Raw genomic sequence first — 24,696 nt, 5'->3', positions numbered from 1 at the left:
GACAGTAAAACGTTCTCCATTAGGAGTTTCTGCCTTAAATAGAACCAGTGAGCAGGACAGTGGGAACGCGCCCGTCGAGGATCACGGGCTTCTGCTGTCTTCCCAACATGACTGAACACGCGTGAGGCTCCCGGCGTGGCCTACCTCCACCACGGACTTGGAATCCAGTCGGAAGTTGAAATCGCCAAAGACAAAGTAGGACGCTTTCTCGAATCGCTGGTCAATGATTCTGGGAGGAGAGAAGCAGAGGGGGTTACTGAGGCACGGCGCCCGCCACGCCCAGCCTCTCCCCGGGCTCCCCACCATGCATTTCCCACCGCCTCCTGCTGAAGGACGCTTGCACTCCAGTGACCGTGATCAACACGTGTTCCCCAGATGGCTCCCAGCTTGCCAGCACTGAGGTGTGCACCAGCGCGGTCCCATCCGCTGGGCCGGGGCCGTGAAAACCACGTTTGGCGTGCAACGACAGCCTGCGCCAGGGAAGGAAAAGGGCCACGCCACACGCCAGACACAGGAGAGCAGCCAGGAGCGGGCAACCCACATGAGCCCAGGACGCCTCCGTCTGGTCCGTGGACAGTTCCTCCCATCGGTGGTGGACACCTGACCTCATTCTCAGCGTTGTAGCTTATCCCCACGTGGATGTTTGGAAGCTACAAAGTGAGAGTGACTATGTCTTTTTTTTTAAGCTAAGTATTGCCTGGCTCAAAAAACTTTTTCCACGTATTTTAAACCAATCACAATTTATTTCATAGAGATTTTTCAGCTGAGAAACGCACACACAGCAAACGTGACAGTGATATGTCAGTGTCACCCCCACCCCGGCCCCGTACAGACCTCTCTTCCCCGGTAAGAGGCCAGGACACCACCCAACCCCGATCCTCCGCTCACTCACTCCCCCACCCCCTCCCCACCCTTGGTGGCAGCAGGGTCCCGGCTGCACTGGCCTCAAGGGCAAAGGAAGCAAGTGCGGGTCACTTCCAACTCAAAGCGGAATGCGAACCACGGCTAACGAGACAGCCCGCAGAGCAGACGTGTGGTCTGGGCAGAAGGGAAGGGAGGTTCAGTGACCCAGGTCCCCAGTTCCACCGCCCGTTGGTGGCTGCACTGACACCCCCGCCGAGACGGAGCAGCAGGGCCCACGGGCACAGTGTGGAGCGCCGCCCCCATGGCCCACGTGCTGCGACGGACTCTGAGAAAATAAATATTAAAGGCAGGCAAAGCCGGGAGCACCACTCGCCCAGATCAACTCAGAAATATCTGGCCGGCACCGAGAAACCTGGGTGCCACGGCCCTGCCCCGTCCAGCCCCCAGTGCAGAGGGAGCAGGCGTGCCCCCAACCCCGGAGCGGCCTTCCCAACTTCATGCACTAGCCTGAGAAAGGAAAGGTGACTGACAGCGATGACATCACCGCTGTTTCACGACGGTGGCCGCTGGCTGGAGGGACAGTCCCATCCGCACCCCCGGGGACGGCAAGCTGGTGGCTTCTGCTCGCGCCTGGCCTGCTTTCCTTTCTGGTTCCTTGCCTCCTGCTTTTTCAACTCCAAGAGTTTCCCTGTGAAGTGTGATGGTGATGCTGTCTGTGCTCACGGTACCTGTCACGCACGAGCCTTAATTTTCACGCAGGAAACACACCCACGTCCCCCCAGCTGCTAGCCCTTCTCCCCCCAAGGCTGATTCCCGACAAGTCCTTCTCTCATCTTCCTGGCAGAGTCTGTAGTGCAGACTTTAATCCATCTGGAACTACGTGTGAAGAAGGGGTCTTAGTTTATCGATTTTCCCAACAGTCGACTGATCCAAACCCTTTATTAAACATTCAATCCTCTTCCCCTTGAGTTTGTGCAGAACAGGAGTCCCTGGATTACATGGGTCTTTTCGAGACTCTCCTTTTCTGCAGATCTTTTATCTATTCCTGTTGCTTTTAAATCATAGGACTTCTCATGGGGAAGCCCTGCTTGTTGAAGTTCTTCTAGGAATTGTCTCAGCTGTTTTCATATTTTCTCGCATGTTAATTGCTGTATCACGGAGCTAAATTCCACAAAAAGTCTTGTTTTCCTGTTTAGTTGGATTGATTCTCACACATGCGAATTTGAAGACAAAGGACGTATTTTAACAGATTGTCATTAACGGTGCAGATGACAAGTGACGTCACTTCTTGTGTGAAAAGTTAAGTCTTTCTGGGCTTCCCTGGTGGCGCAGTGGATGAGAGTCCGCCTGCCGATGCAGGGGACACGGGTTCGTGCCCCGGTCCGGGAGGATCCCACGTGCCGCGGAGCGGCTGGGCCCGTGAGCCATGGCCGCTGAGCCTGTGCGTCTGGAGCCTGTGCTCCGCAATGGGAGAGGCCACAACAGTGAGAGGCCCGCGTACAGCAAAAAAAAAAAAAAAAAAAAAGTTAAATCTTTCTGTGGAGGAGACATCGCTCAGGGATGAAAATACAGGGAGGCCGGTGGGTCGGCCCTGGGGCTGCCGTACATCTAGGACTGGCCGTGTACCCCACCCCGTCTCACCCGCCTGGCACCTGCAGGGGAGGGGGAGGAACCCACCCCCATCGACTGTCTGTCAGCAGGAGGCTATCCAAGCCATCTTGAAGAAAGTTAATCTCTTCTGCCCTTAAACTTTAGAAGAAGAAAATACCTCAGAGAACCTGCACAGGTTCCTGGAAAGGCCGACAGGGTGTCCCGCCGGGGCACGGACTCCGTGGTCGCCCATCTTCTGGGAAGGGGACCCAGTGCACAAGCCCCACCAAGAAAGGAGAAGCAGCAATGTCCCTCCCGGCCCCGCCTCCCAGGACCAGTGAGTGGATGAGAGAGACATAACCACTGGGGCTCCGCCACACTGCTCTTTAAAAAACCCCCAAACGGAACTCTTCACTGCAGCCCTGCCAAGTGACTGCTGGCTGTGTGCGGAGGCCAGAGACGCCTGCGGCCCCAGGGCCTGTGCCTGGGGGTGGGCACGGGGGCTGCTCCCCGTGCCCTCACCCTCCAGCCTCATGGCTCTGGGACCCCACGTCACCGCTCTGCGCCCAGCAGCCGCGTAGCCCCAGAGCAAGGACCACCAGTCCCTGCAGCTCCCCGAGGCCCGTCGGCCCCAGCCCGCCTGGAGGCCCTCGGGGGCACCTCCCGGCCTCAGCCCCCGCCCCCTGCGCCCCCAGCCCAGCAAGGCTGCCTCCAGACAGGAGCCTGGGGGGTGCCCATTGGGGTGTCCCCGGGGCAAGGGGCTGGGGAGCAAGCTGACACGGCGCCTGGGACCCCGCGAGGTCTGGGCTCAGCGGTCGCACGGCGCCTCCTCACCGCTGCCACTCGGACCTCAGGCCACTCAAGGGGACTTCTCTTTTCTTTCGTTCTTTTTATTTATTTTTTAAGAAAAACTAAACCAAACCGAAGCTTCGACTTGATTTGCTGAAGGAAGGAGGGCGAGCTGTCACGCTTCCTGGGCAGAAACACTTTAAATGTCCACTTTAAACCTACACATCTTATCCTGAGGGTGTATCAGCTTCTGTTTATTAAGAAGCCCAGGGCACAATGTCCTCGAGAAAAGTCGGTGTGGCAAGTGGAGAAACCTCTGCGTTCACAGGCGAACCGGCTGCTCTCTCGCGGCTTCTTACGCTTAACGTGGTGTCGGGTCACACGCGACACCTGAGCAAGGCGACGGGGACACGGCTCAGACGCGAGGCCAGAGCGCTCACAGCGCCCCTCGATCCTGAACTATTTCTCGAGCCAGAGCATTTGCCTTAAATCTTGGCTTGGAAAGCCGGGCTCCAGCCCTGCGGCAGGAAAGGCTGGAGCTCCACATTTCCTGGGGGTCGAAGCCTTGGAAGGTGCCTGAGGGCGCTGGAGGTCACGGCCACACTAGCTCTCCTGCTCCAGGGGGCCACGAGGGACGCACAGGAGGTCCGGCCCAGGCCTGGGCCCCAGTCCCCACACGGGCGGTTTCCCGGGAGGTATGTGGAGGCGGGCGGGCGTCAGACGATTTGGGTGAAGCACGAGCCCGACTGACCCCGGCTGACCGTCCTCGCCCTGACGGATGGGCGGGAAACGAGGGACCAGGAAGCAGTGCAGATGGCCGACACCGTGCCGGGGAAACAAGACTATCTGGCTAATTAAATGGCAGAATCCGTTTAGAGGTAATTTCCTTTTTAAAAGATAACGAATTTCAGATTTAATATGGGACTAAATCAACTTTAAAGAGCTCTGCGGGTTCGGAGGGAGAGAATGCTGCATCTGGCGGCCTTCCTGGAACCCGGCCCCCGCGGCCTCTTTCTGGTGACGGACGGGGTGGCCCATGGTGACGGGTGACGTGATTTCATCAGCTTGTCTCGGGTCTTGTAATTCTATCATTAAAACCCTAAACTTTATCATCTTCCCGTGCCCTGCTCCTTTTGATGTAATGGCCTGAGCCCATTAATAACATCGCCGTCCGAGGCGAGATGGAAGGGCTGTCACGGGGAAGCAGTCGTCCGAGTGCCAGACCGCGGCCCGCAGCCCTCACTTTTAATTTCAACATAGTGCCATTTGGGCCAGCAGGAAAGAAGCGTTGTTTTAAAATTAATTACCTTGTCAGTAGCTATTATGATTAAAAAGTAGGTCCACGTCAATACCCTGTGCCTAATCCAGAAAGAGAACTACACGAAGAGCCATGGAAATCAGTGCTCTAGGCCCTGAGAACGGAGCCTCTTTCTGTCTTGACGGGCGATTTCACGACGCGAGGAACCTTGCTGTGCCGAAGGGTCCCCACCCGCTCAGGCTGCCTGTGCGGAAGGAAGGGGCCGAGGACGCCTCGCGGCTTGAAGAGCCCGATGGCAGAGGCGACAGCCCTGAAGGGGCCACAGATCGAATACCTGAGGTCACACGTTTCTACTGGGGGCGGCTCGGGCCTTGGAAGGACGCCGGGCGGAGGGGCCGACGAGAGGCCTTCGGGCCTGCCCACCAGGGGGCACTCCAGGGTCCTTCCTTTGTTATTTTTAGCTACTGAACGTGGTGGAAACCGACCTCAGGTTTCGTCTCAGATCTGGGAGAGGCCATGTGCTCAGGTCAAACAAGTTGAAATAGCGAAGCATGGACGGCAGGAGGTTCCTACGACTGGCCGCTGATTTCAGGGTCTTTGGAGTTTCCCTTAGTCTTAAAGCATCGGATTGAAGGGTTTATCACACGTGCATCTAAGCTGCCTTCTACAGACCGACCTTCCTGGAAGCTATTCTCAGGACTGCACGCTTCACTCTGCCCCGCGTGCTGGCCTCGGGCTTGGGCCGGTGGGGCTGGCAGCCCTGGGGGAGTCCCCTACTGTGACATCTGCAGGCACGAGGGAGCCTGTGGGGAGGTGGGTTGTCCCAGACGCCCCTGAGGCAGAGACAGAGGAGGAGGATACCGAGTGAAGGCAGGAAGGACACATCTGAGGGACGGAGCCTGAGCCGAGTCCCAGCGACACGTGCGCCCCGCCAGCCGGCACCACGCGCTCCTCCAGCCCGGCGTCTACCCAGGCCTGGCGCCCCAGTGACCTGTGAGGTCACCCATGCCTCCTGCAGCAGCAGGCACCCTGGGGCTGGGCCCAGGGCTCCCCAGCACGGGTGACACACGAACCCTCAGCCACTTGCGTGGGGTGGACCAGGGGGAGTCTCAGCACAATAAGGCCACACCCTCGAGCAGCAGAACATGGAGAGCGCCGGGGCAGCCGCTGTGGCTGGTTACAGAACCCACTCTTTTCCGTAAGCTTCCAGGGACCGCGCCCGGTTCTGAAATGCCCCTCTGGTCTCAGCCGGCTGGTGGCCGGAGCTCAGCTGTTGGAATGAGGCCATGAGGCCCCGCGGGCGCTGGACTGTCCCTGCAGTCTTACGAGGAAGCCCAGCCCCTTGAGACAGTACTGGAGACGGAGCGCTCAGGAGATGATCCAGGTCAAATGGGGCCATGAGGGTGGGCCCTGACCCGATGGGACAGGTGTCCTCGTAAGAAGAGGCACCAGGGCTTCTTCTGCCACCTGAGAACACAGCAAGAAGGCAGCCAGCGGCGTCCAGCAGGAAGGGGTCTCTCCAGAGCCGGACCACGCCGGGCCCTGACCCCAGACCCGTGGCCTCCAGAGCTGAGGGCAACGAAGTGCATCGTGGCCGCGGGCTCTCCAGTAATCTGCACGGTTGGTCCGGCCCCAGCCTGGGCCTGAGTTTCCTGTCTGTGCACCGAGATGTCCTCCAGCCCACGAGGTTGCCTCTGTCGGGGGGACGGGGGGGGGGGGTTCAGGCCCCACCATGGCCGGCACTTCTCAATCAAATCGCTGTTTGCCACCCTCTGCATGGCCGTGCTCCCTTTGATGACAACGGTCTCCAGGGCAGGGCTGTGGGTGGAGACCTCCTGCAGGCATCAGGCTGAGCTCCCCGTCAGCAGTTCTCTCATTTGTTCTTTAAATAGCATCATAATATTAAATACGCCTTTTCTGCTCAGATGCCACCACAAGCCAGAGAAGCAGAGAAGACCCGTAGCCTCCTGGGGCCACTCAGTTCCCCCACGTACCCGGAAGAGAAAACAAGAGCTGGAAGCTCAGAAAGCCGAGGGAGGCTTTAAGACTTTTGATATCAAAGAACGTCGGAAACAACGCTGAATGCCAGCGGCTTTCGGGAGATGCAGACCACCCCGCGGTCCCCAGCCCGGGTGAGCACGCAGCTGGCGGGGCCACCGTCTGGCGGAGAAGGACGAGACGTCCTGAGTGCTAGCGAAGCCCCGAGAACACTGCAAACGAAGGCCAGCAAGATGGTGGACGAGCACGGACGGAGCTGCCACGAGGGACGTGGAGCTGGAGGGTGGGAGTGACAAACCCACGATACGAGCCACAGAGGGAGGTGCCCGTGCTGCCGTTCGCGTGACACTCCAGGATATCATGTAAGGGGCTCACGGAAGCCTGCCTCCCCCAAAACAACAGAGGATGCAAACATGCAATAAAAACATATACAACACTGCACACATGTTAACACACACAAGCGGTCCAGGGATGTGCACGGGGTCCAGGAAAGACAGGCACTGGATCAAGACGGCGGGGGGGCAGAGTGGGGGGGCGGGTGCGACGAGGGTTCAGGACAGAGAACACAAGGGCACCGACGGCACCCTCATTTCACTCTGGACAGAAGGACAAGCACGGAAAAGCGTAAACCTGACACTGCCGAGTGGAGGGCGCAGGACTTCCATCGTAGCCTTCCACACCTCGCTGGATGCCTGATGCCAGGAGCACGCAGGAGCCCAGCCCTCGGCTGGGGAGGAGCCGGGGCGGTGAGGACGCTGCCTGGTGGGCCCGGGACTCCTGCGTCTGAGCTGGGCTCCAAACAGACACGGGACAGTGGCCACCTGGGCCTCCAGGCTGAGGGACGCCTGAGTGGGGAGGTGGGGGCCACCGGCCACGTGGGGCGTCCCAATGCCCCGCATCCTTAGCACAGAGCCTGTCTTTGCCTGGAGACCGGCGGCTTTTCTTCTGCTGGCTGACCAGCGAGGCGAGTTCTGGGAACGGCCCTAAGAGGAGCCCTGAGACGAGGGTCTTTGAGCCGCTGACAGCTGACGGATGACCGCCCGCAGCACGACAAAGGGGAGCTGTGAGCAGCCGCATCACACCGCCGCGCCCTGGGAAACTAATTGCTCCCAATTGTCCCGGGCAGCATTATTTCTCTGGCAATCATTTTCTTTGAAAGCCCAAAATGAGCATGAAACAACTCTTTTGACCGGACATAAAAGTTAAATGTCCCAATGTTGATCAAATTAACTTCAGCGCTGTGACAATGGACTGTATTTGTGAAGAGATACTGGGGGACAAAGGGGCGCTTTCTGCCGAGATTTCACAGTTGTGATGTAAAAATGTTCCTGAGGACCTGGCCCGGCCGCATTGCACAGGGAGACACAAGAGCCCTGTCACTTGTGGAAAAAAAATCTCACTTCACGGCCGAAAGCTTGGGAGAGTCCAGGAAGGACTGTGTGAGCTGCAGTCTCTGCTGCCGAGTTAACGCCCTAAACGTTCCCCAAGAGCGTGACCGTGCGCCTGGAGAGGGACCACCTGTCCCCACGGGGGGTACAAAGGTGCACGCGGCACACACAGCCCCGCAGAGCCCCGAGGAGGGTCCGAGCCACCCCTCCAGGCAGACAGGACCCCAGGCCCCGCGCAGAGGCCCCAACACAGCCCACTGCAGCGTCTCTGAGCCTGACACCCTTTGCTAATTAGAGGTTTGTCTTCTTTTAACCTTGCAGAGCGAGAGGGTTTTTTTTAATTTTCTTTTTTTTTTTTGGCCCCGACTCGCGGCACGTGGGATCTTAGTTCCCCGACCAGGGGTCAAACCCACACCCCCTGCATCGGATGCACAGAGTCTTAACCACTGGACCGCCAGGGAAGTCCCAGAACAAGAGATTTAAAGGAAAAAATTATTGCACAAAAACATCAGTTATAATTTACCATAAAAACCCAGACGAACCCACTGGCCGCCCTTTATTAACACTGGAAATCCTATTTTCCAACGTCTCCAAGGGGAATCCTTCCCACTAAGCCCGTCACAGCAAGGGCGTCACGGCCGTGGTGCTCTGCAGGGAACATGCATGGCGGGCGCTGCTCCTAGCGTAAACAATTCTGAAAGTTCACACACTTCAGACGAGAGTTTGACTCTCAGGGTTTTTTGTTCTGTTTTAAGTAAGCTTTTTATTTTGGAATAACCTTGGATTCACAGAAAAAGTGCAAACTCAGCACCGGGTACCTCTCGGTTTTAACCCGAGGTCCCCCCACCACCTTGTGGGGACAGGACCTGGGCTGACGTGCCGCCTTTCCCGGGCCTGACACCCTCGCTCGGATGGAAACGCGAGCCTGCGAGGCTTTACGGGGAGATTAAGCCGGGAAGGCGGGCTCCCCTCGGACCCCGCACTGTTTCCCTGCGTCCACGCCGGCCGCAGACAATGTTCCCAGAGGTTCCCAACGCCCTGAATGGGAAACTGTTGGTGGCAGCATCCATTCAAAGGGCCAGCATGGCATTGTCCTCCCAATCGGCAGAGAGAATGCGGTCTGCTGGTGGCTGCCAAAAGGTTAGCATCCCCGATGAAAGGGCGGCCCGTCATTCACCGCCGACAGAGCGGCCCTTTGTGCGGGCGGCCCGGCCCCGCGCGGCGGAGGTCCGGATGCGGCTGGCTGAGCGCCCCACAGAAGCCCTTCATGGGAACGCAGAGCTGGGGAAGGGCCCGAAACCCAGAGGCCGCTTTCCCGGGGGCCGCAAAGCAAAGGCGGTCTGGGGCAGTGACACATCCTCAGGCCATCCGTCTGACGACCTGACCACAGCCGCCAAGCCCAGCTCATTCCCCATCCAGCCGGCTCCGGCCCCAAAGGAGGCCCCAGAGAGGGCCCGGGGACCGCAGGGCCCCAGCCGCGCCCCAGCCGAGCAGCCCCGGGAGGCCGGTCTGGCCGCTGCGAGATGAGCCCTCCCAGGAGGGCCGCTCCCAAGTCTGATGTGACCACACGCGCCCCTGGGCCTCCTCCCGGACCAAGGCACCGTGCGCGTCAGGCCGGTGCCGCGAGGGCGGACAGCCTGGGGCCTCAGCACAGACTGGGCGATGCTGGCGCCTGGCTGCAGACAGGGTGAGGGCAAGCAGATCCCCGTGTCCCCCACGTGGGGGCCTCGGATGGGGCAAGGGGCCTGATCTCCGGCAGCCCGGAGGCGAACTGGCGGCCACTGTCTCGTCCCGCTGACTGGTGGCATGAGGACAGGCTCCTGGCCTTCCGGCTCCGTCCAGGGAGCGTCTCGGCCGAGCACGTGCACAGAAGGAACAGGCACAACTCATGGTCTGGGCAGGCTGGCGAGGTCCTGGGGAGATCTGAGACCCCGCCCCAAGCCCAAGCGGACCAAAGGCCCCACTTAGGGCACGGGCGCTGGTGGGAGAGGACTCCAGCTGAGGACTCGGCCGCTGGACGCGCTCCGGCAAATCAGGGCCCAACGCAGCCTGTTAATTGGGTGTGAGGAGCTCCCTTTCTTTCCCAGATGACAGCCCATCAGCGGCGACCCCGTGAGAGGTCACATGAGACCATCGCAGACAGAGGGAGGGCCTCAGAGGGCCCAGGGGGGAGGGTCCTGAAAACCAGCTGTGACGGGGGCCAGGGCGGTCGGAGGGGTGTGCTGGGAGCCGGGGCAGGTGATGGGAGGAACTCGCGCACTCTGACGACCACTGAGGCTGCCTCCCCTCTGGCCAGGGGCCCGCAGCCGGGCTGGGAAGCTGGGGCAGAGCGGTGCGGGAGGCGGCGCTCCGCCGGGCAGGGCAGACCTGCCTGGCCAGCCACTCCAAGGGGCCTATAGCCGGAGCCCGGTGGGGGGCCAGAGTCTGGGAAGACTCAGCCCGCGGCCAGCGGGACCCCAGGCCAAAGGAGACCTCCGTCTGCCATGGCTCATCTTCCCCCCAAGACGGAAAAGAAAGTGAGGCCACCCACTGTCCAGCGCGTCTGGACAGGATAACGGGAGCCTTGGGGCAGGGGTCGGGCTTTGTGCATTAGCCCTGGGTCGACACTGGCAAGTTCCGTATTTTGGGTAAATACGAAAAATGGCTTAAAGAGCAAGGCGCGCTCCTCCCCAGAGGTGGGCGGCGGGAGGCCCCCCTCAGTACCCACCTGTCGAGCACGTAGCCCAGGGCCTTGTGCCGGATCCCCGAGTACACAGAAGGGCTGGTCTCCCAGGCAACCAGGTTGGAAGCATCGTGGAAAAGATGGATGTTCACCAAGTCGAAGGCACTGCGGGGACAGAGACAGGAAGCTCGGAGGAGGGCTGGAGCTGCCCGGCTGCCTGGGCCGGCCCCCCATGCCGCCCCACCTGGCTCCTCAAGGCAGGTGCACCCACGCTGCCCGGGCGTGTCCTCCCCTGAGGTGTGGTCAGAGGACACACAAGACCTGGAGTCCTCACACAGTGAAGTCCCCACACGGACACGGGTACTCGGCCAACGGAAAAGGGAGCTGTTTCTCTGAAGAAAGGGACCTACACAGGATCCCAGGAACTTTCCTCAGAATGGGGGGCGGGGGGAGCGGGAGGGAGGCCGGGGAAGGGGCGACGGGAGTGGGGAGGGGGGACAAGGCCCCTCCCCAGGCCTTAGCTCCCTCCACGGGCAGCTGGTGCTACAGCCCGAAGCCCCCTGTGCCGCTCAGTGCTCACCATGGGGTCCCCTGCCATAGGGGTCACTAAGGGATTCATTTCACTCCCCAGAAGAAGCCCCAAGCTCACAGCCCTTGGAAAACCCTGGGGAAACCCCGGCAGCCCAGTGTCGCCTGGGCTTCTGCAGGGATGTGGCGAGGCGGGTTTGGCCTGTCAGCCTCTCGTGCCCAGGGAGCCCTGGGGCATCGCTGCAGCCTGTCTGCCGCACAGAGAGGGGGGGGCCATCCGCAGAGCTGGGACCACCGGGCCCCACGATCCAGTGAGACACGTGCGCTGACCTGACAGCACTGTCCTGGGCCGGATAAAGAGTTCGAATTCTCTCCTATGGCCTCATGAGGACCCACTGACCCCAGGCGGCCACCCCGTGCCCCTCCCACGCTGCACCGGGGGGGCCCGTGGGACTGAGAACAAGGGCAGGAGTTGGGGGGTCAGGTCAGGAAGGCTGCGGCTGTCTCAGCTCCCTCTCACGCTCTGGGACCCTGGCCTCAGGAAACGCCCTGACCTGCGTGGCCCCAAGGAGGGGCCCGCGTGGAAATAGCAGGGGGGCCGCGGTCACTGGCTGACGCTGGCACCTGACGGGAGTGCAGCTCCTGAGGATGGGCTGCAGCCTTGGCCTGAACAAGCGGTCAGCTAGCGGCAGGTCGGGCCTCTCCCCAGGGAGACACCCCAACCCCAGGACCTCACAGTGCAGACCGTGGCCTCAGTCCCCCGGGCCCGACCCCAGGTGGCCGAGCGCACGTCAGGGAAGCAGGACCCGCTGCTGGACGCAGCAGCAGGGGGACCACCATGGGGAGGGGCTGCCAGGGCACCCACGGGATGGGGGGGCGGGTAGGAGTGAGTGCTGGGACACCAGAGTCATGTGCCCGGCAACCACGCTCTGTGTCACACAGAGTCGCCAGAACAAAAAGGGTCAAAGAGTAGAGGGTCGGGTCGGGTCGGGCAGCCTTTGACGGAAGTGCCCCCGCAGTGCTGAAGGGGGGCGTCCTGGGACGCAGGGGACCACGGTGGACGTACCAGTCCGCAAGGCACCACCTCGTCCGGATGAAGCCTTTCCTCGACCACTTGCACTGAAAAACAAACAGGTCACACTTGTCAGCAGTGAGGGGGGAGGAGGGCACGCCTGGCTCACAGGCAGTCGGGGCGCCGAGAAAAGTGGGACCACACGGGCTCCGCACTGGCTGCGGGCAGGGAGGGGACCACGAGGCACGACCACCACCATCTCCCAGACCAGCTGCAGGGGCTCAGTCGGCCAGGCCATGGGGGGCCCCAGTGGACAGGAGGACGCCCTTGGCCAAGTTCAGGGGGCCCCGAGCGGCGGCGCCAGCAAGACCTCCTACGCAGCTGGCGGGCCTGGCGGGTGACAGGACGCGTCTGAGCCGGAAGGAAGCTGCGCGGTCGGTGTGGAGAGGCCGCCACTAGCGGGCTCGGGGCCTGCGGCGTCATCGCTGCGAGAGAGCCGTGTGGGACCCCGGGAGGCAGACAGACACAGAAACCCCATCTTTACTTCTGCTCCACCAACCCCACCTCAAAGAAAGGAACTTCTGCTGGAGAAGCTGGGAGAAGCCTCGCTGAGCCGCCACCCGTCCTGCTGTCCCGCAGCTGGGGCGGCACCTGCCCCGCCCAGCGTCAGCGGCCACGTCCCCTCGTGCTCACGCTGGGAGGGGAGGAGGGTGGGATGCAGCCGGGCTGCCCAGCAGCCGCTCTGTGACGAAGGACGTTCCGTGTTGGGGGCCGCGTGTGACAGTGTCACAATCAACTTTCACTTAAATGGCCACACAGCACAGGGTAGCTTCACGGCCTGAGCAGTTTTGGGAGTGGGGCTCCGCCCGGCACCCCTTGCAAGTCTGCGGGAGGCACTGGGGACCTTCCTGAATCCCTGGTGGCAAACTTTAGGGTGCTGGAGGGAACGTCTGTCTTCTCCGGGACCCTCCGCCCACGTCCCAGGGCAGCGTGTCAAGCGTCCACGGAGCACAGGGGCTGGTCCTCGGGCCGGGGGCATGTGGGGCTGTGCCGTGGTGACAGGCGGGGGCAGAGGGTGGAGACCGCGTGGTCCCGGAGATGGTAGCCGCGTGGGACCCAGAGACCGACGCGGCGAAAAGCACTGCCTCCTGACGGCCATGTCCAGGGAAGCGGGGGCCCAGGTCAGCCACGCATTTCTTTACTTCATGCAGACAGTTCAGCAGCTAAAGCGCTCTCCACGCGCCTCCCTCACCACCGTCCCATTTGTTTCTACTCCCCCGACAGCCAGCCGTCACGAGGGGCTCCTCTCTCTTCTGCTCCGTTCGTTCGGCGCCCCGTGGGCTCCTAACCCCATCCCTTGCCCAAACTGCTCTCACAAGGTCACCACGGCCTTGAGCTCCTGACGTGTCCTCAACCGGACCGCTGATTCGCTGACCCTCTCTCTGACCATGTCCGGTTCAGAATCCAGCCCGCTGTTCAGCGCAGCACCTGCGGGACCCAGGAGCCCTCGAGGTTGAGAATCGCACCCAAGGTCACATGGCAAGTGGTCACCCGCTGGGGCAGGCCGCAGGGGAGCCAGGCTGGACGTGGGCCCGGTCAAATCCACCCGAAGGTCCGTCACCTTCTCCCACTGCCGCAGGGGGAGTGGGAGGGGGTCGCCACGCACACCGGCTGTTGAGGGCGCCCCGCCCCCCCTCAGCCTCTCCGGGAGAACCAGCGACTTGTCTTCCGTCTGCAGCCACGTCCTGCAGAGAATGGGAAGCAGGTGCCGCCACCCTGGTGCCCTCGTGCACATTCGGAAACCAGGAGCTGCAGCACAGGGCGGCCTGACTCCTGGGCTCAGGGCAAGCCTCCGGAAGCGGGACCAGGGTCTGGGCCGGTTCCCTGGGAGCAGCCGGCAGGGCAGCCTGTGGTCAGCACACATGTAGGGAGGCTGGGGCCTCCAGCACAGAAGCTTCCGGATGCAGGTGCTCATAGCAAACGGAGGCGGGGTGCAAGCGGGCGGGGCTGGGCCTCCTCTGCCTCTTCCCAGCCCCGTGCACGCTCCCAGGCTCACTGGTCATCGGCCGCCTTCTCAAGCCACCCAAGGCTCCAGGCGACGGCAGACGGGACGGCAGTGGCTGGGGTGCCCCGGGGTGCCCACCCCAGTTCTCAGAGAGGCTCTCACACTGGAGTGGGAACCATGTCACGCCCGGGTCTGGGCGGGGGCGGTGGGGGGGCCGCCACATCATTCACCTGACAATATTAAGTCTCTGCTCAGATGCCCTGTTAATAGGATGCCTTTACAGCAGATGGATGGCGAATACAGGCGGCTTCATCTACTAAAAGACGGCATAAATCACGGTGAGAAAAGGGAGGCTGCGGGAAGGTTATCACCCACCCAGCCTCCCCGTGAAAGGCCCGCTTCAGAGCATTAGTGAAATTAATTCATCTTTCATAAGAGCTTGGAACAGTCCCTGTGATGCATGGAAACAACCGATTTCTCACTACGGGCAGGAGGAATAAAATGCCTCGGCCCCGACCGACGACGCAGACCTGCTTTTCAAAACGGTCTCGCGCTGTCTGGAGCGCTTCCCCCAGAGGCAGCACGTGGAATCGCGTCGAGCCAAGAGCGCCCACAAGCCACCAGGGAAGTTCTGTCGGTTTTATGTGCAGTGGGCTGTAATTATTTGGAATTGCATCATGCCTCCATCATGGTAATTACGTTTAGATTGCCCTTAAGTGACGGTAATAAAAGAAAGAGAAATCAGTCTTAAACTAATTCCCTCCCCCAGAACGTGTTCCAATAAGGCTAAAGGCCTGGACTGCAGGCCCAGCAGGAGGGGAGCAGCCGCAGCACAGCCTCCTGGGCGCCGCGGCCCTGCCCGGCGGCCTGCTGACCTGACGCACGCCAGGCAGGGGCTCCTGGCAGGACACGGGAGCCCGGCAACGGTCCTGGAGTTTCTTACACCTGAGAAATTCCACGCAGTTGACAGAAACATCAGAAGCATTTGTGTTTTTCTCAATAAGATTTTCCTTCTGTTAATTTATGGAGATGAGGGGAGAATGAACAAGCCCTGAAAACTCGCCAGACCCAGCGGGGCGCGCGCTCGGGCGAGTCCATGGGGCAGAACGGGCCCAGGAAGGCCAGCACCCCGGGGCGGGGGCCACCTTGTCCCAGCAACGCGCCGCTCTAGTCGAGACATCGGGGTCTAACCCAGAGACCCCCCAACCTTCTCCGCCCAGACGCACTCCCCCCTCTGCCTGCGGATGACAGTGAGGCCGCCTGGAGTTGGGTCTGAGGAGGGCTCAGTGCCCCCGGCCGGCACCGGCCAGCACCTCGGAGGGCACAGCAAGCACATGGGGTGTGCAGGGAGGTGGGAACCACAGCTGAGGTCCCCACACCTGCCCCCCCCCCACCACCCACAGGTCAACCTCAGCCCAAGCTTCACAGCCGCCTGGGCCCTGGTGGGAAGAGAAATGCGGGGAGACCCCCAGACATGCCGCGGCCTCTGGGGAGGGAGCCCGCACAGGGCAGAGCCTGAGGGCCAGGGCGGCAGCGGGCAGGCCGGGAACGCAGAGGCTCCCGCCCAGGTGCCGGGCACCTTCTCCGGAGGAAGCAGTGGGGCCCCCTCTGCCCACCCAGGAGGACACAGTGACCGTCACAGAAGGCGCCTCTTCAGGAGCAGCACAGCTCCTGGATGACAGATGCCGGGAGCCTCCAGTGACCCCAGCTCCGAGGGCACAGGTGGAGTGAGAGGACCCCGAATTCTGGAGTCATTGGCAAGTGACGAGAGGATGAGGGACAGCTGTGGGCTGAGCGAGTCCCTGGGGCGACGGGGGCCGCGCGCTGGGCGTCCAACCACGAGCCAGGCCACCCAGGTGCGTCCCAGTCCTTGGCGGGGGGCGCGGAGTGGGAACTCCGTCCCAGGCACCAGGCGTCCCCTGGGTGGGCAGCGGCCTGGGGGAGCACCTCGAGGGAACGGGCGGGTTCGGGAAGAGCAGAGGCCCGTCTGCCATCCCTGCCGCCTACCAGTCCCAGGCCACGGGCTCGCCTTGGCACCTGCCGCGGCTCAGGACTCCAGTGGCAGTTAAAGGGGAGAGCTGCAAAGATACTTAACTGCTCAAAGGGCTGCCTCAAGTGCTCCCCGCCCAGCCCCACGCAGGCCCGGGCCCAGCACTGCCCACCAGCCACCCAGCCCCTGCGCTGATCTGGGCGAGGCTGGCTTCGTGGCCGTCCCCGGCAGCCCTGCCTTCTCTGCCAGGTGCGTGGACCCTGGACGTCAGCAGGGGCGTCAGGGTCCCTCCTGCAGAGCAGCGGCTGACATGCCAGAGCCTCTTCCTCGGCCCGTTCAGGGCTGTCCCCAGCGGGCCTCTGTAAGCTGGCTCTCCCGCTCTTAAGATGCCCGCGTCGGGGGAGAGGCCGAGACCCTATCTGTGGCGCTGCAGGCCCCGCCCCTGGTCTCCCCACAGCTTGCGCCGTTTTCACCGGGGTCCCTGGTTGCTCTCAGGCCAGGGCCAGTGCCGGCTCCCATGCTGCCTGCAGGGGAGCAAGGGTGAGTCTGGATCGGGATGGGCCAGGAGACCGGCACTGATGGCCTCTGTAACTGACTTCTCAGCCTTCGCCCTGATCCGGGGAACCCTGGGCCGGCCTCCTGCTGGACATGTCCACTGGCCAACGTCCCGGGAGGACTGCAGGACTCACGGGCTCGGCCGCACTCATGGAAGGCTGAGAACGGAAGCTTCCGGAGCCTTCTAGCCACACCCTCCTCCAATCTTGGACGCAGAGCAGAGGGGAGCAGTGCCCAGGGGCAGGGGCAGCGGCGGGCGGGGCGGGAGGCGGGCCCCTGACACCGCGTCCTTGGCCGGGGACGCGGCCCATCCTTCAAGGCACCGGCCACCTTTCCTCCACTGCAGTATCGGGTCATAAAGCAAGTTAATAAAGTTGCGGCCTTGCTGAAATTGGCTCCCAGTGCCGCAGGAGGGGCGGCTCCACAGAGTCACGGCGGGCAATCCTCGACCAAGAAGACCTGCCCCGTGGGGTTTTGGGGGCCGTGTGGAAACGCAGCTGTGAGGAGGGGCCGCCCGGCTCTCGGTCTCACCCCCGAATGCTTCAGTCACGGGTCACTTCCTACTGCGAGTCAACAGGCCCCGAAAGGGAAGGTGATCCAGTCTGGATCAACACCTGGACTACACAGGTTACGAGACTCCAAACACGCTGGTCGTGAGAGTATTCGCTGAAAATCCCAGAATCCAAAATTATGTGTGCAGCGTAACGGCTACATAAAAATAACTAGACAAAAATGCACTAAAACCCAGAGGAAACACATGCACGCTTCCTGACTGTGTCTGAGCAGAGGGTGAGAAGTAACCCCGCACTTCCCTCTGCTGAAGCGCACAGGGTGGGGGCACCGGCTCCGAGTATGCAGCTGCGCCTCTCTGGCCACACCCAAGGCTTTGCCAGGGAAGAGCCCGGGGCTCACTCAGCACCCTGGGGATGGGGAGACCCCCCGAGTGCCACTGTCCCAGCACGCCCGAGCTCTCTGTTCGGGTTGCATCACTGGCCAGATCGACCTGCTCACGCTGAGGTTTGCTGGGAGGCCCCTGGCGCACCCCAGGCCCCAAATGAACAGGTTATGGTTTTTCTACCTCTCTGGGGGAAGGTTCCTTTGCCTGGAAACGATGATGATTAGAAAATTTACCTACTGATGTAACGGTAAACACCACGGGCTCTCCCAGCCCTCATCTAAGACCACGCAGATGAACCCACGTGGGTTTTAGAACCTCCCAGGACAGAATACTGGAGCATGACGGCAGCCGGGGGATCCCCACTGTGAAGTATGAAGATTTCACGTCCTAAATCCCACCTGAAAGTAAACGCACTAGTACGAGTGTGGCCGGCGGGGCCCCGACGTACCTCGGGGAAGTAGTCCTGCGGAAACTTCTCTTTCTCCAGCATGGGCGTGCTCTCCAGCGTGTCTGAGTAGATCTCCTTACCAGTGACTTTTTTATACTTCTTGGCTAGGAAAGAGCAGAAGAAGGACCCGGGGGTAACTTCAGTTCTTCTCCCCCTCCCCCCAGCTCAGGGCCACGTGGGGTCCCGCATCCCACCCGGGCAGTGCTGTGGAGGCGAGGGAGGGCCCAGGAGGCAGACCCGACGAGGGCCACGCCCCCAGGCAGGGCAGCTGCTCCCGGGGACGCCGTGGCTCGTGCATTCCCATCCCTGGACCTGGAATCTGACACGGGGTGTCATTACCCGCTCCAAGCTCCCGGCCTGCGGATTTACAGGGGCTAATTGGCATCCTCTGAGCAAAGTGCGACTGCATTTAAAAGGGCCGTGGAGTTACCGTCCACTCACACTTAAGACGAATTCATTTAATAACATGGATTTCCTCCTTGCATCCAGCCAACATCACTCCTAACCAGGGAAGGGGAGTCCTTACGTGAGACGGGGGAAAGGGATGAAGGCCAGGCACTCTGGGCCACCCGCCCTGTCCAGTGTCCCGCGGGCTCTCCCCGCATCTGGCTGACGCCCCGCACACAGGGCCTGGCCTGGTCCTTTCACACCCAGACCTGGGATCGTTCCTTTTCAGAGACCACCGTGGAGTTTAATGCACAAATGTGTCTATTCCTCAAACTCTTACTTGTCTGGTGGGTGGGAAGGCTGTCAGCCTCCCCACGAGATGCCGGCAGAGAGCCCAGGCAGCGGGGGGCCTGCCGAGACCGCCACGGGGAGACCCCAGCCCAGGCGGTCACCAGACTGCCCCCACCGGCTGCCGGAGCCTCACCTGTCCCCTGCTCCCGGGCCAGGACACTGGGGTGAGGGTCCTGGGGTGTGTGGAGATGCATGGTGTTTGGGACGAAGGATGAGCTGTCCCGTCAGAGTGTCTGTGGAGGCCCTGCTCCGCGTCCCACAGGCAGCCCCGCCTGCAGTCTCTGGGCTGCCTGCCCCCACGGGCCCACTGACACACAGACAGCACGTGACGTGGACCCCCCCCCCCCAGGACGGAGCTGCGCTGTACCCACTGCTCCTCTGACCTGGCTCCCAAACCACGGAGACGAGCCTCAGATGACAGGTGCAGCTGGCTCTGAGGCTACCCTCCCACCCCCGGGTTTGCCCATCGGGGGAAACGCAGGCGAACTCACGAGCCAGGAGGCTGGTGCCTGGGAAGGTGGGCACAGGCCAGTGTAAACTAATAAGGCACGAAGCCACGACCCACTCATAACACCCACCTGCGGCGGGAAATGACGCAGGAGTGTTAACCACACGAGGCACTTCCTGTAGCCACCCACCCATCTCCGTGGAAGGACAGCGTTTATCAAACCACCCCGCACAGCCGGCACCAGGGTGGCAGGGGGGCGGGGGGAGTGCTGTCTGCGGGGCACACCTGCCGTCACCGGCACGTCGCGTCCAGCTCCCCTCCGCGAGGCGGACAGGCCACCCCGGCCCCAGAGCGGGGCAGCTGACCGCTCCTGCTGACGGCTGGCCTGTCCCGCACAGACCACCCGGGGCGCCAGGCTGGCAGGCGGCTGCAGCCTGCTGTGTGCACCCGCCCGGGCCTCCAACTCCCCTCCTGGGCCCTCCCTGCACCAGTGGGCACCAGGACGTCCACTGAGTGCCGTGGGGCCCGGCCAGAAGCTGAGGACGCGGACATGGGACGCAGGCACGACCCGCAGAGTGGGCCTGGGCATGAGGCGGGGAGATGGACGTGGGTTAGGACATGGGACGTGGATACTCCCCGAGTGTGGAGGACAGGAGGGTGTCACCTGGGGGGCGGTCAGGGGAGCCCCGGAGCAGGGCGGAGCTGAGCCTGATGGAGGAGTGAGGGGTGGCCCTGGGCCCCCACGAGGCCTCTGAGGAGGGCGAGGGCCGGGCGGAGGTCCAGCCTCTGGCAGCGGCCGCCTCTGCCGGGTCCTAGGGACGCCCCTCCTCCCGACATCCGGGCTCGTCCCTGGGAGGCGCCGAGCTGCTGCTGGGGCCACGCGGGCCCACGGTCTGGGCGCCCTGCAGGGGGTTCTTTATCCCTCCTTCCTACCCCCTTTGCTAACCGCCAGTATCGCCTGGACCTGAGAATAAAGCAAGTTCTTTCTAAAGGTCTGCTCAGGATGGGGATCCTCGTAGCAAAGGCTGAATCACCCCAACAGCCCACTGGGGGCATCGGGTCATGAGCTGCAGAGGGGTGGACGCCCCCCCAAATGGACATCCTCGGGACGCATGGATGCCCACAGGGCAGACGCACCAGCCCTCGGTGAGCCAGGCGGGCACAGGTGCAGGGCCAGCCCTGAGGCATGGGCAGCCACCTGCAGGCTCCTGGGAATGAGGACAGGGCAGGGGCTGCTGCAGCAGCAGGCAGCTCTGCTGAGATGAAACCCCAGTTCCCTTGAGGAAAGAGAAGGAGACTGCGGGGGTGGGGCGGAGGAGGCCTCTTTCTTAAAAATGAGCCTGTATTTGTAGAGCAGTTTGGGGATTATGGAAACTGAGCTGCAAGTGCAGAGTTCCCATCCGTCCCCCGAACAGCTTCCCAGCATCTCGTGTTGGTGGGCTCGTACGCGCTAGGGGTCCCGACAAACGCACGACGCCATGTATCCACCGCTGCAGGGGCACGCAGAGCACTTCCACGGCCCCAACCCCCCTGCTCCACCTGTCCGTCCCTCCCTCCCCCAGCGCCTGTCAACCAGCCATGCTTCTACTGTCTCCATGCTTTCCTCAGTCGTTGGCCACATACTGCAGGCGGCCTCCTCCAGTGGGCTGCTTTCCGTCAGGAACACACATTTTAGGTTCCTCCTAAAAGGTTCCTCCCTGAGTTTCTGTATCTCGATAGCTCACTTTGTTTTACTGCTGAATAACATTCCCTTGTCTCTGGACCACAGCTTGTTTATTTGTTCATCTGTGAAGGACATATTCTGGTTACTTCCAGTTTTTGCTAATTACGAATAAAGTTGCTATAAACATTGCTGTAAAGGTTTTTGTGCAGACATTAGTTTTCAACTCATTTGGGTAAATGCCAAGGGATGTGTAAGAGTATGTCTAGCTTTGCAAGAAATTGCCAACCTGTCTTGCAAAGAGGCTGGACGGTTCTGCATCCCACCAGCAGTGAGTGAGAGCTCCTGTTGCCCCATGTCCTTGCTAGCACGGCGTTGTCAAGTTTTCAGATTTCAGCCATTCTCATAGGTGTGTAGTGGTTTTAATTGTTGTTTTAATTTGCATTTCCCTGGTGACATATGATGTTGAATATCTTTTCATCATGTTTATTTGCTATTTGTATATCTTCCTGGGTGAGATGTCTGTTCAAATCTTTAGCTCACTTTTAAATTGGGTTGCTTTCTTATTGTTGAATCTTAAGAGCTCTTTGTATATGTTGGATAACAGTCCTTTACCAGGTGTGCCTTTTGCAAATATTTTCTCCCATCTCTGGCTTGTCTTCTCATTCTCTTAACAGTATCTTTTGCAGAATGTAAGTTTTTCACTTTAGTAAAGTCCAACTTAAAATTATTTCTTTCATGGATCATGCTTTTGGTGTTGCATCTAAAAAGTCATCACTGAACCCAAGATTCACCTACATTTTCTCCTATGTTATCATCTAGGAGTTTTACAGTTTCACATTTTACATTTAGGTCTATGATCCATTTTAAGTTTTTGTGAAGGTGTAAGGTCTGTGACTAGATTCCTTTTTGTGTGTGTGGATGTCCGGCAGGTTCCAGCACCACGTGTTGAGAAGAGTCTCTTTGCTCTGTTTTGTTCCCTTTGCTCGTGTGTCAAAGATCAGTTGACTGTATTTGTGTGGGTCCATTTCTGGGCTCTGTCTTCTGTGCCATTGATCTGTCTGACTCTTCTTTCACCAACACCACACCATCATGATTGCTGTAACTTTATAGAAAGTCTCGACGCTGGGTAGCGTCAGTCCTCCGACCTTGTTCTTCTTCTTCAATGTTGTGTTGGCTCTTCTGGGTCTTTTGCCTCCACATAAACTTTAGGAACCAGTTGGTCAATATCCACAGAATAACTTGCTGGGATTTTGAATGAGCTTGTGTTGAATCTATGGATCAAGTTGGGAAGAACTTGACAATACTGAGGCTTCCTACCCATGAACATGAACTATCTCTCCACTTCTCTGGGTCTTTTTTGATTCCTTCAATCAGATTCTGTAGTCTTCCTCATGTAGATATTATACGTATTTTGTCAGATTTATTCCTAAGTACTTCTTTTTATATGTGTGCTAAGGTAAATGATATTGTGTTTTTAATTTCAAATTCTACCTGTTCAATGCTGGTATCGAGGAAAGCCACTGACGTATGATTATTAACCTCATATCCTGCAACCTTGCTTACTGGTACCAGTTTTTGTTGCTACTGTTGGTGGTGGTGGTTCCTTGGGATTTTCTATGTAAACAGGTCACCTAAGAATTAAGACAGCCCCTTCCCATCAATAAGCCTTTAATTTCCTTTTTTTTTTTTTGTCTTATTGTATTAGCCAAGATTTCCAGTATGATGTTGAGGAGAAATGGTGAGAGTGGCCATCCCTGCCTTGTTACTGACCTTCGTTTCTCACCATTGATTCTGATGTTAGTGGAGAATCTCTGTAGATATTCTCTATTGAGTTGAGGAAGATCTCCTCTATTCCTAGTTTGCTGAGAGCTTTATTATAAATGGGTGTTGGATTTTATCAAATGCTTTTTCTACATCTATTGATATAATCGTGTGATTTTCGTCCTTAGCCTACTGATGTGACGGATTACATTAATTGATTTTTTGGATGCTGAATCGGGCTTGCATACCTGGGATAAATCTGAATTGGTCATAGTGTATAATTTTCTTATACATTGTTAGTTTTGAGTTGCTAATATTATATTGAAAAATTTGCATTTTCTGTTCATGAGCCTATAGTTTTCCTTTTTTGTAATACCTTTATCTAGTTTTGTTATTAGGGTAAGGCTGGCCTCATAGAATGAATTAGGAAGTTTTCCCTCTGCCTTTATTTTCTGGGCGAGATTGTAGAGAATTGGTATAATTTCTTCCTTAAATGTTTGGTGGAATTCACCAGGGAAACCATCGGGCCTGATGTTTTTAGAAGGTTATTACTTATTGATTGAATTCCTTTCAATAGACAAAGGCCCATGCATACTATCTAGTCCTCCTTGAATGAGTTTTGGTGGATCGTATCTTTCAAAGAAGTGGGCCATCTAAGTTATCAAATCTATAGGCATAGACTTGTTCACAATATACCTTTATCATCCTTTTAATGTCCACAGGATCAGTACTGATGACCCCTTTCTCATTTCTAATACTAGTCATTTGTGTCTTCTTTTTTTCTTGGTTAGCCTGGCTAAAGGTTTACCAAGTTTATTGATCTTTTCAAAGCACTAGCTTTTGGCTTCTTTGCTTTTCTCTCGTGAGTGTCTCTGTTCAATTTCACTGACGTATAGGCTCCAATTTTATTATTTCCTTTCTTCTGCTTATTTTGGACTTCCTTTGCTCTTCTTGTTTTCTCAGGCTGCACAGGAAGGCTAGAGGAGGTGCAATCGGCTATCTCCCTCCCCCGTGGGTTAGGCCCTGATCAGACCCCAGTGGGCTGGGCTCAGGGTTTCCCTGAGGGCAGGCCTTTAAGAAGAACGAGCTGTCTGGGCATACTTCACAATAGCTACCTTCCCCTCCCCTGCCAGAAATGTCTGGGGATCTTCTTTCACCTTCGGCGTGAGAACGTGGTTAGCTTCCAGGAGGTAAAGCCCGCGACAGCGTAGGCCCTGAGCCTGGGTGCACGTCCCCCGCCAGCTGCCCAGGCTCGGCCTGTCTTCGTGTTCTGACCGTGCGGTGCTCTCTGCTCAGTGGGCTCTGACTCTCTGGGCCCGTCTGTCTGTCTCCCCGGTTTGGGGGGCAGCAGTTTGCCCTGTGACCTTGCTCCGCTGAGGGACCTAAGAAGAATCACCCATTTTCAGCTTGTTTGGATTGTCTCTCCTGAGGATTGAGTGACAGCTTCCAAGCTCATCACGTGCTGGACCAGACACTGGAGTCCCTTTCATCCCTTTTCATCTCAAGTTTCTAAGTAGGAACACATTTGTTAAAATTCAGGCTGTTTCTTTTCAAAAGTTGATTCAAACTTCACAAACCTGGATTGCTTTTGCTGTAGTTCAATTCCAGGCAGAAGTGCGAGCCTCGAAGAGCCGGGGCTGTGGAGCGGGGGCCGGCGGCCCACGCCTGCCTGAGACCCCGGCCTCGCCCGCGCTGGGGATCCGTCGGCAGCAACACCTGCCACGCCACGCCCCGGGGTGTCTTCAGACTCGACACAGCCTCCCGCCAGGTTCGCCTGCTCAGGGCACAGCCGCTGCCCGTCTTATAATGGTTCTTGTCACTGATAGCATGGAGGTTTTGCTAGAGTCAAATAAATGTACATCGAAGGTACAGCTGTAAATAAACTGTGTGCTAGCCAGGTACTTTCGGACGAGTTTGATTTAGTAATAAAATATGTCTGCAAACGGTTACTTGGAAGAAGGAAAAGTTCAGCAGACGTGGCACCTGTGGAGCCTGAGGTGCAGGTTTATGAGAAGCGCAAGCCGTTCTGTTTCAGCTTCCTCTGGAGCCGCTGTGTCTGCACAGCCCCTCTGCTCACAGCTCCGCGGCCCGAGGACAGGAC

At 59.1% G+C, this 24,696-nt stretch overlaps 1 protein-coding gene across 8 annotated transcripts in view; it reads right to left on the bottom strand.

Moving 5' to 3' along the window:
* INPP5A (inositol polyphosphate-5-phosphatase A) overlaps positions 1-24,696 on the bottom strand; it is a 177,994-nt gene that overhangs the window by 35,552 nt on the left and 117,746 nt on the right. For 7 of the 8 annotated variants that reach the window (XM_027113021.1, XM_027113024.1, XM_027113026.1 and 4 more), the window contains 4 exons: positions 17,986-18,089; positions 12,144-12,196; positions 10,595-10,714; positions 145-229 (listed from right to left, as the gene is read on the bottom strand). In XM_027113021.1, the coding sequence (XP_026968822.1) occupies positions 145-229; positions 10,595-10,714; positions 12,144-12,196; positions 17,986-18,089 (362 nt within the window). The remainder of the gene's footprint in view (positions 1-144; positions 230-10,594; positions 10,715-12,143; positions 12,197-17,985; positions 18,090-24,696) is intronic. The other variant, XM_027113028.1, reaches the window with a different exon arrangement.

The sequence above is a fragment of the Aethalodelphis obliquidens genome, unplaced genomic scaffold, assembly GCF_003676395.1.
Source record: "Aethalodelphis obliquidens isolate GAN/ISIS:26980383/991018 unplaced genomic scaffold, ASM367639v1 scaffold11, whole genome shotgun sequence".
NCBI classification, from domain to species: domain Eukaryota; kingdom Metazoa; phylum Chordata; class Mammalia; order Artiodactyla; family Delphinidae; genus Aethalodelphis; species Aethalodelphis obliquidens.
The sequence above is the reverse complement of the archived record's forward strand: the minus strand, read 5'-3'. Positions and strand labels throughout refer to the sequence as shown.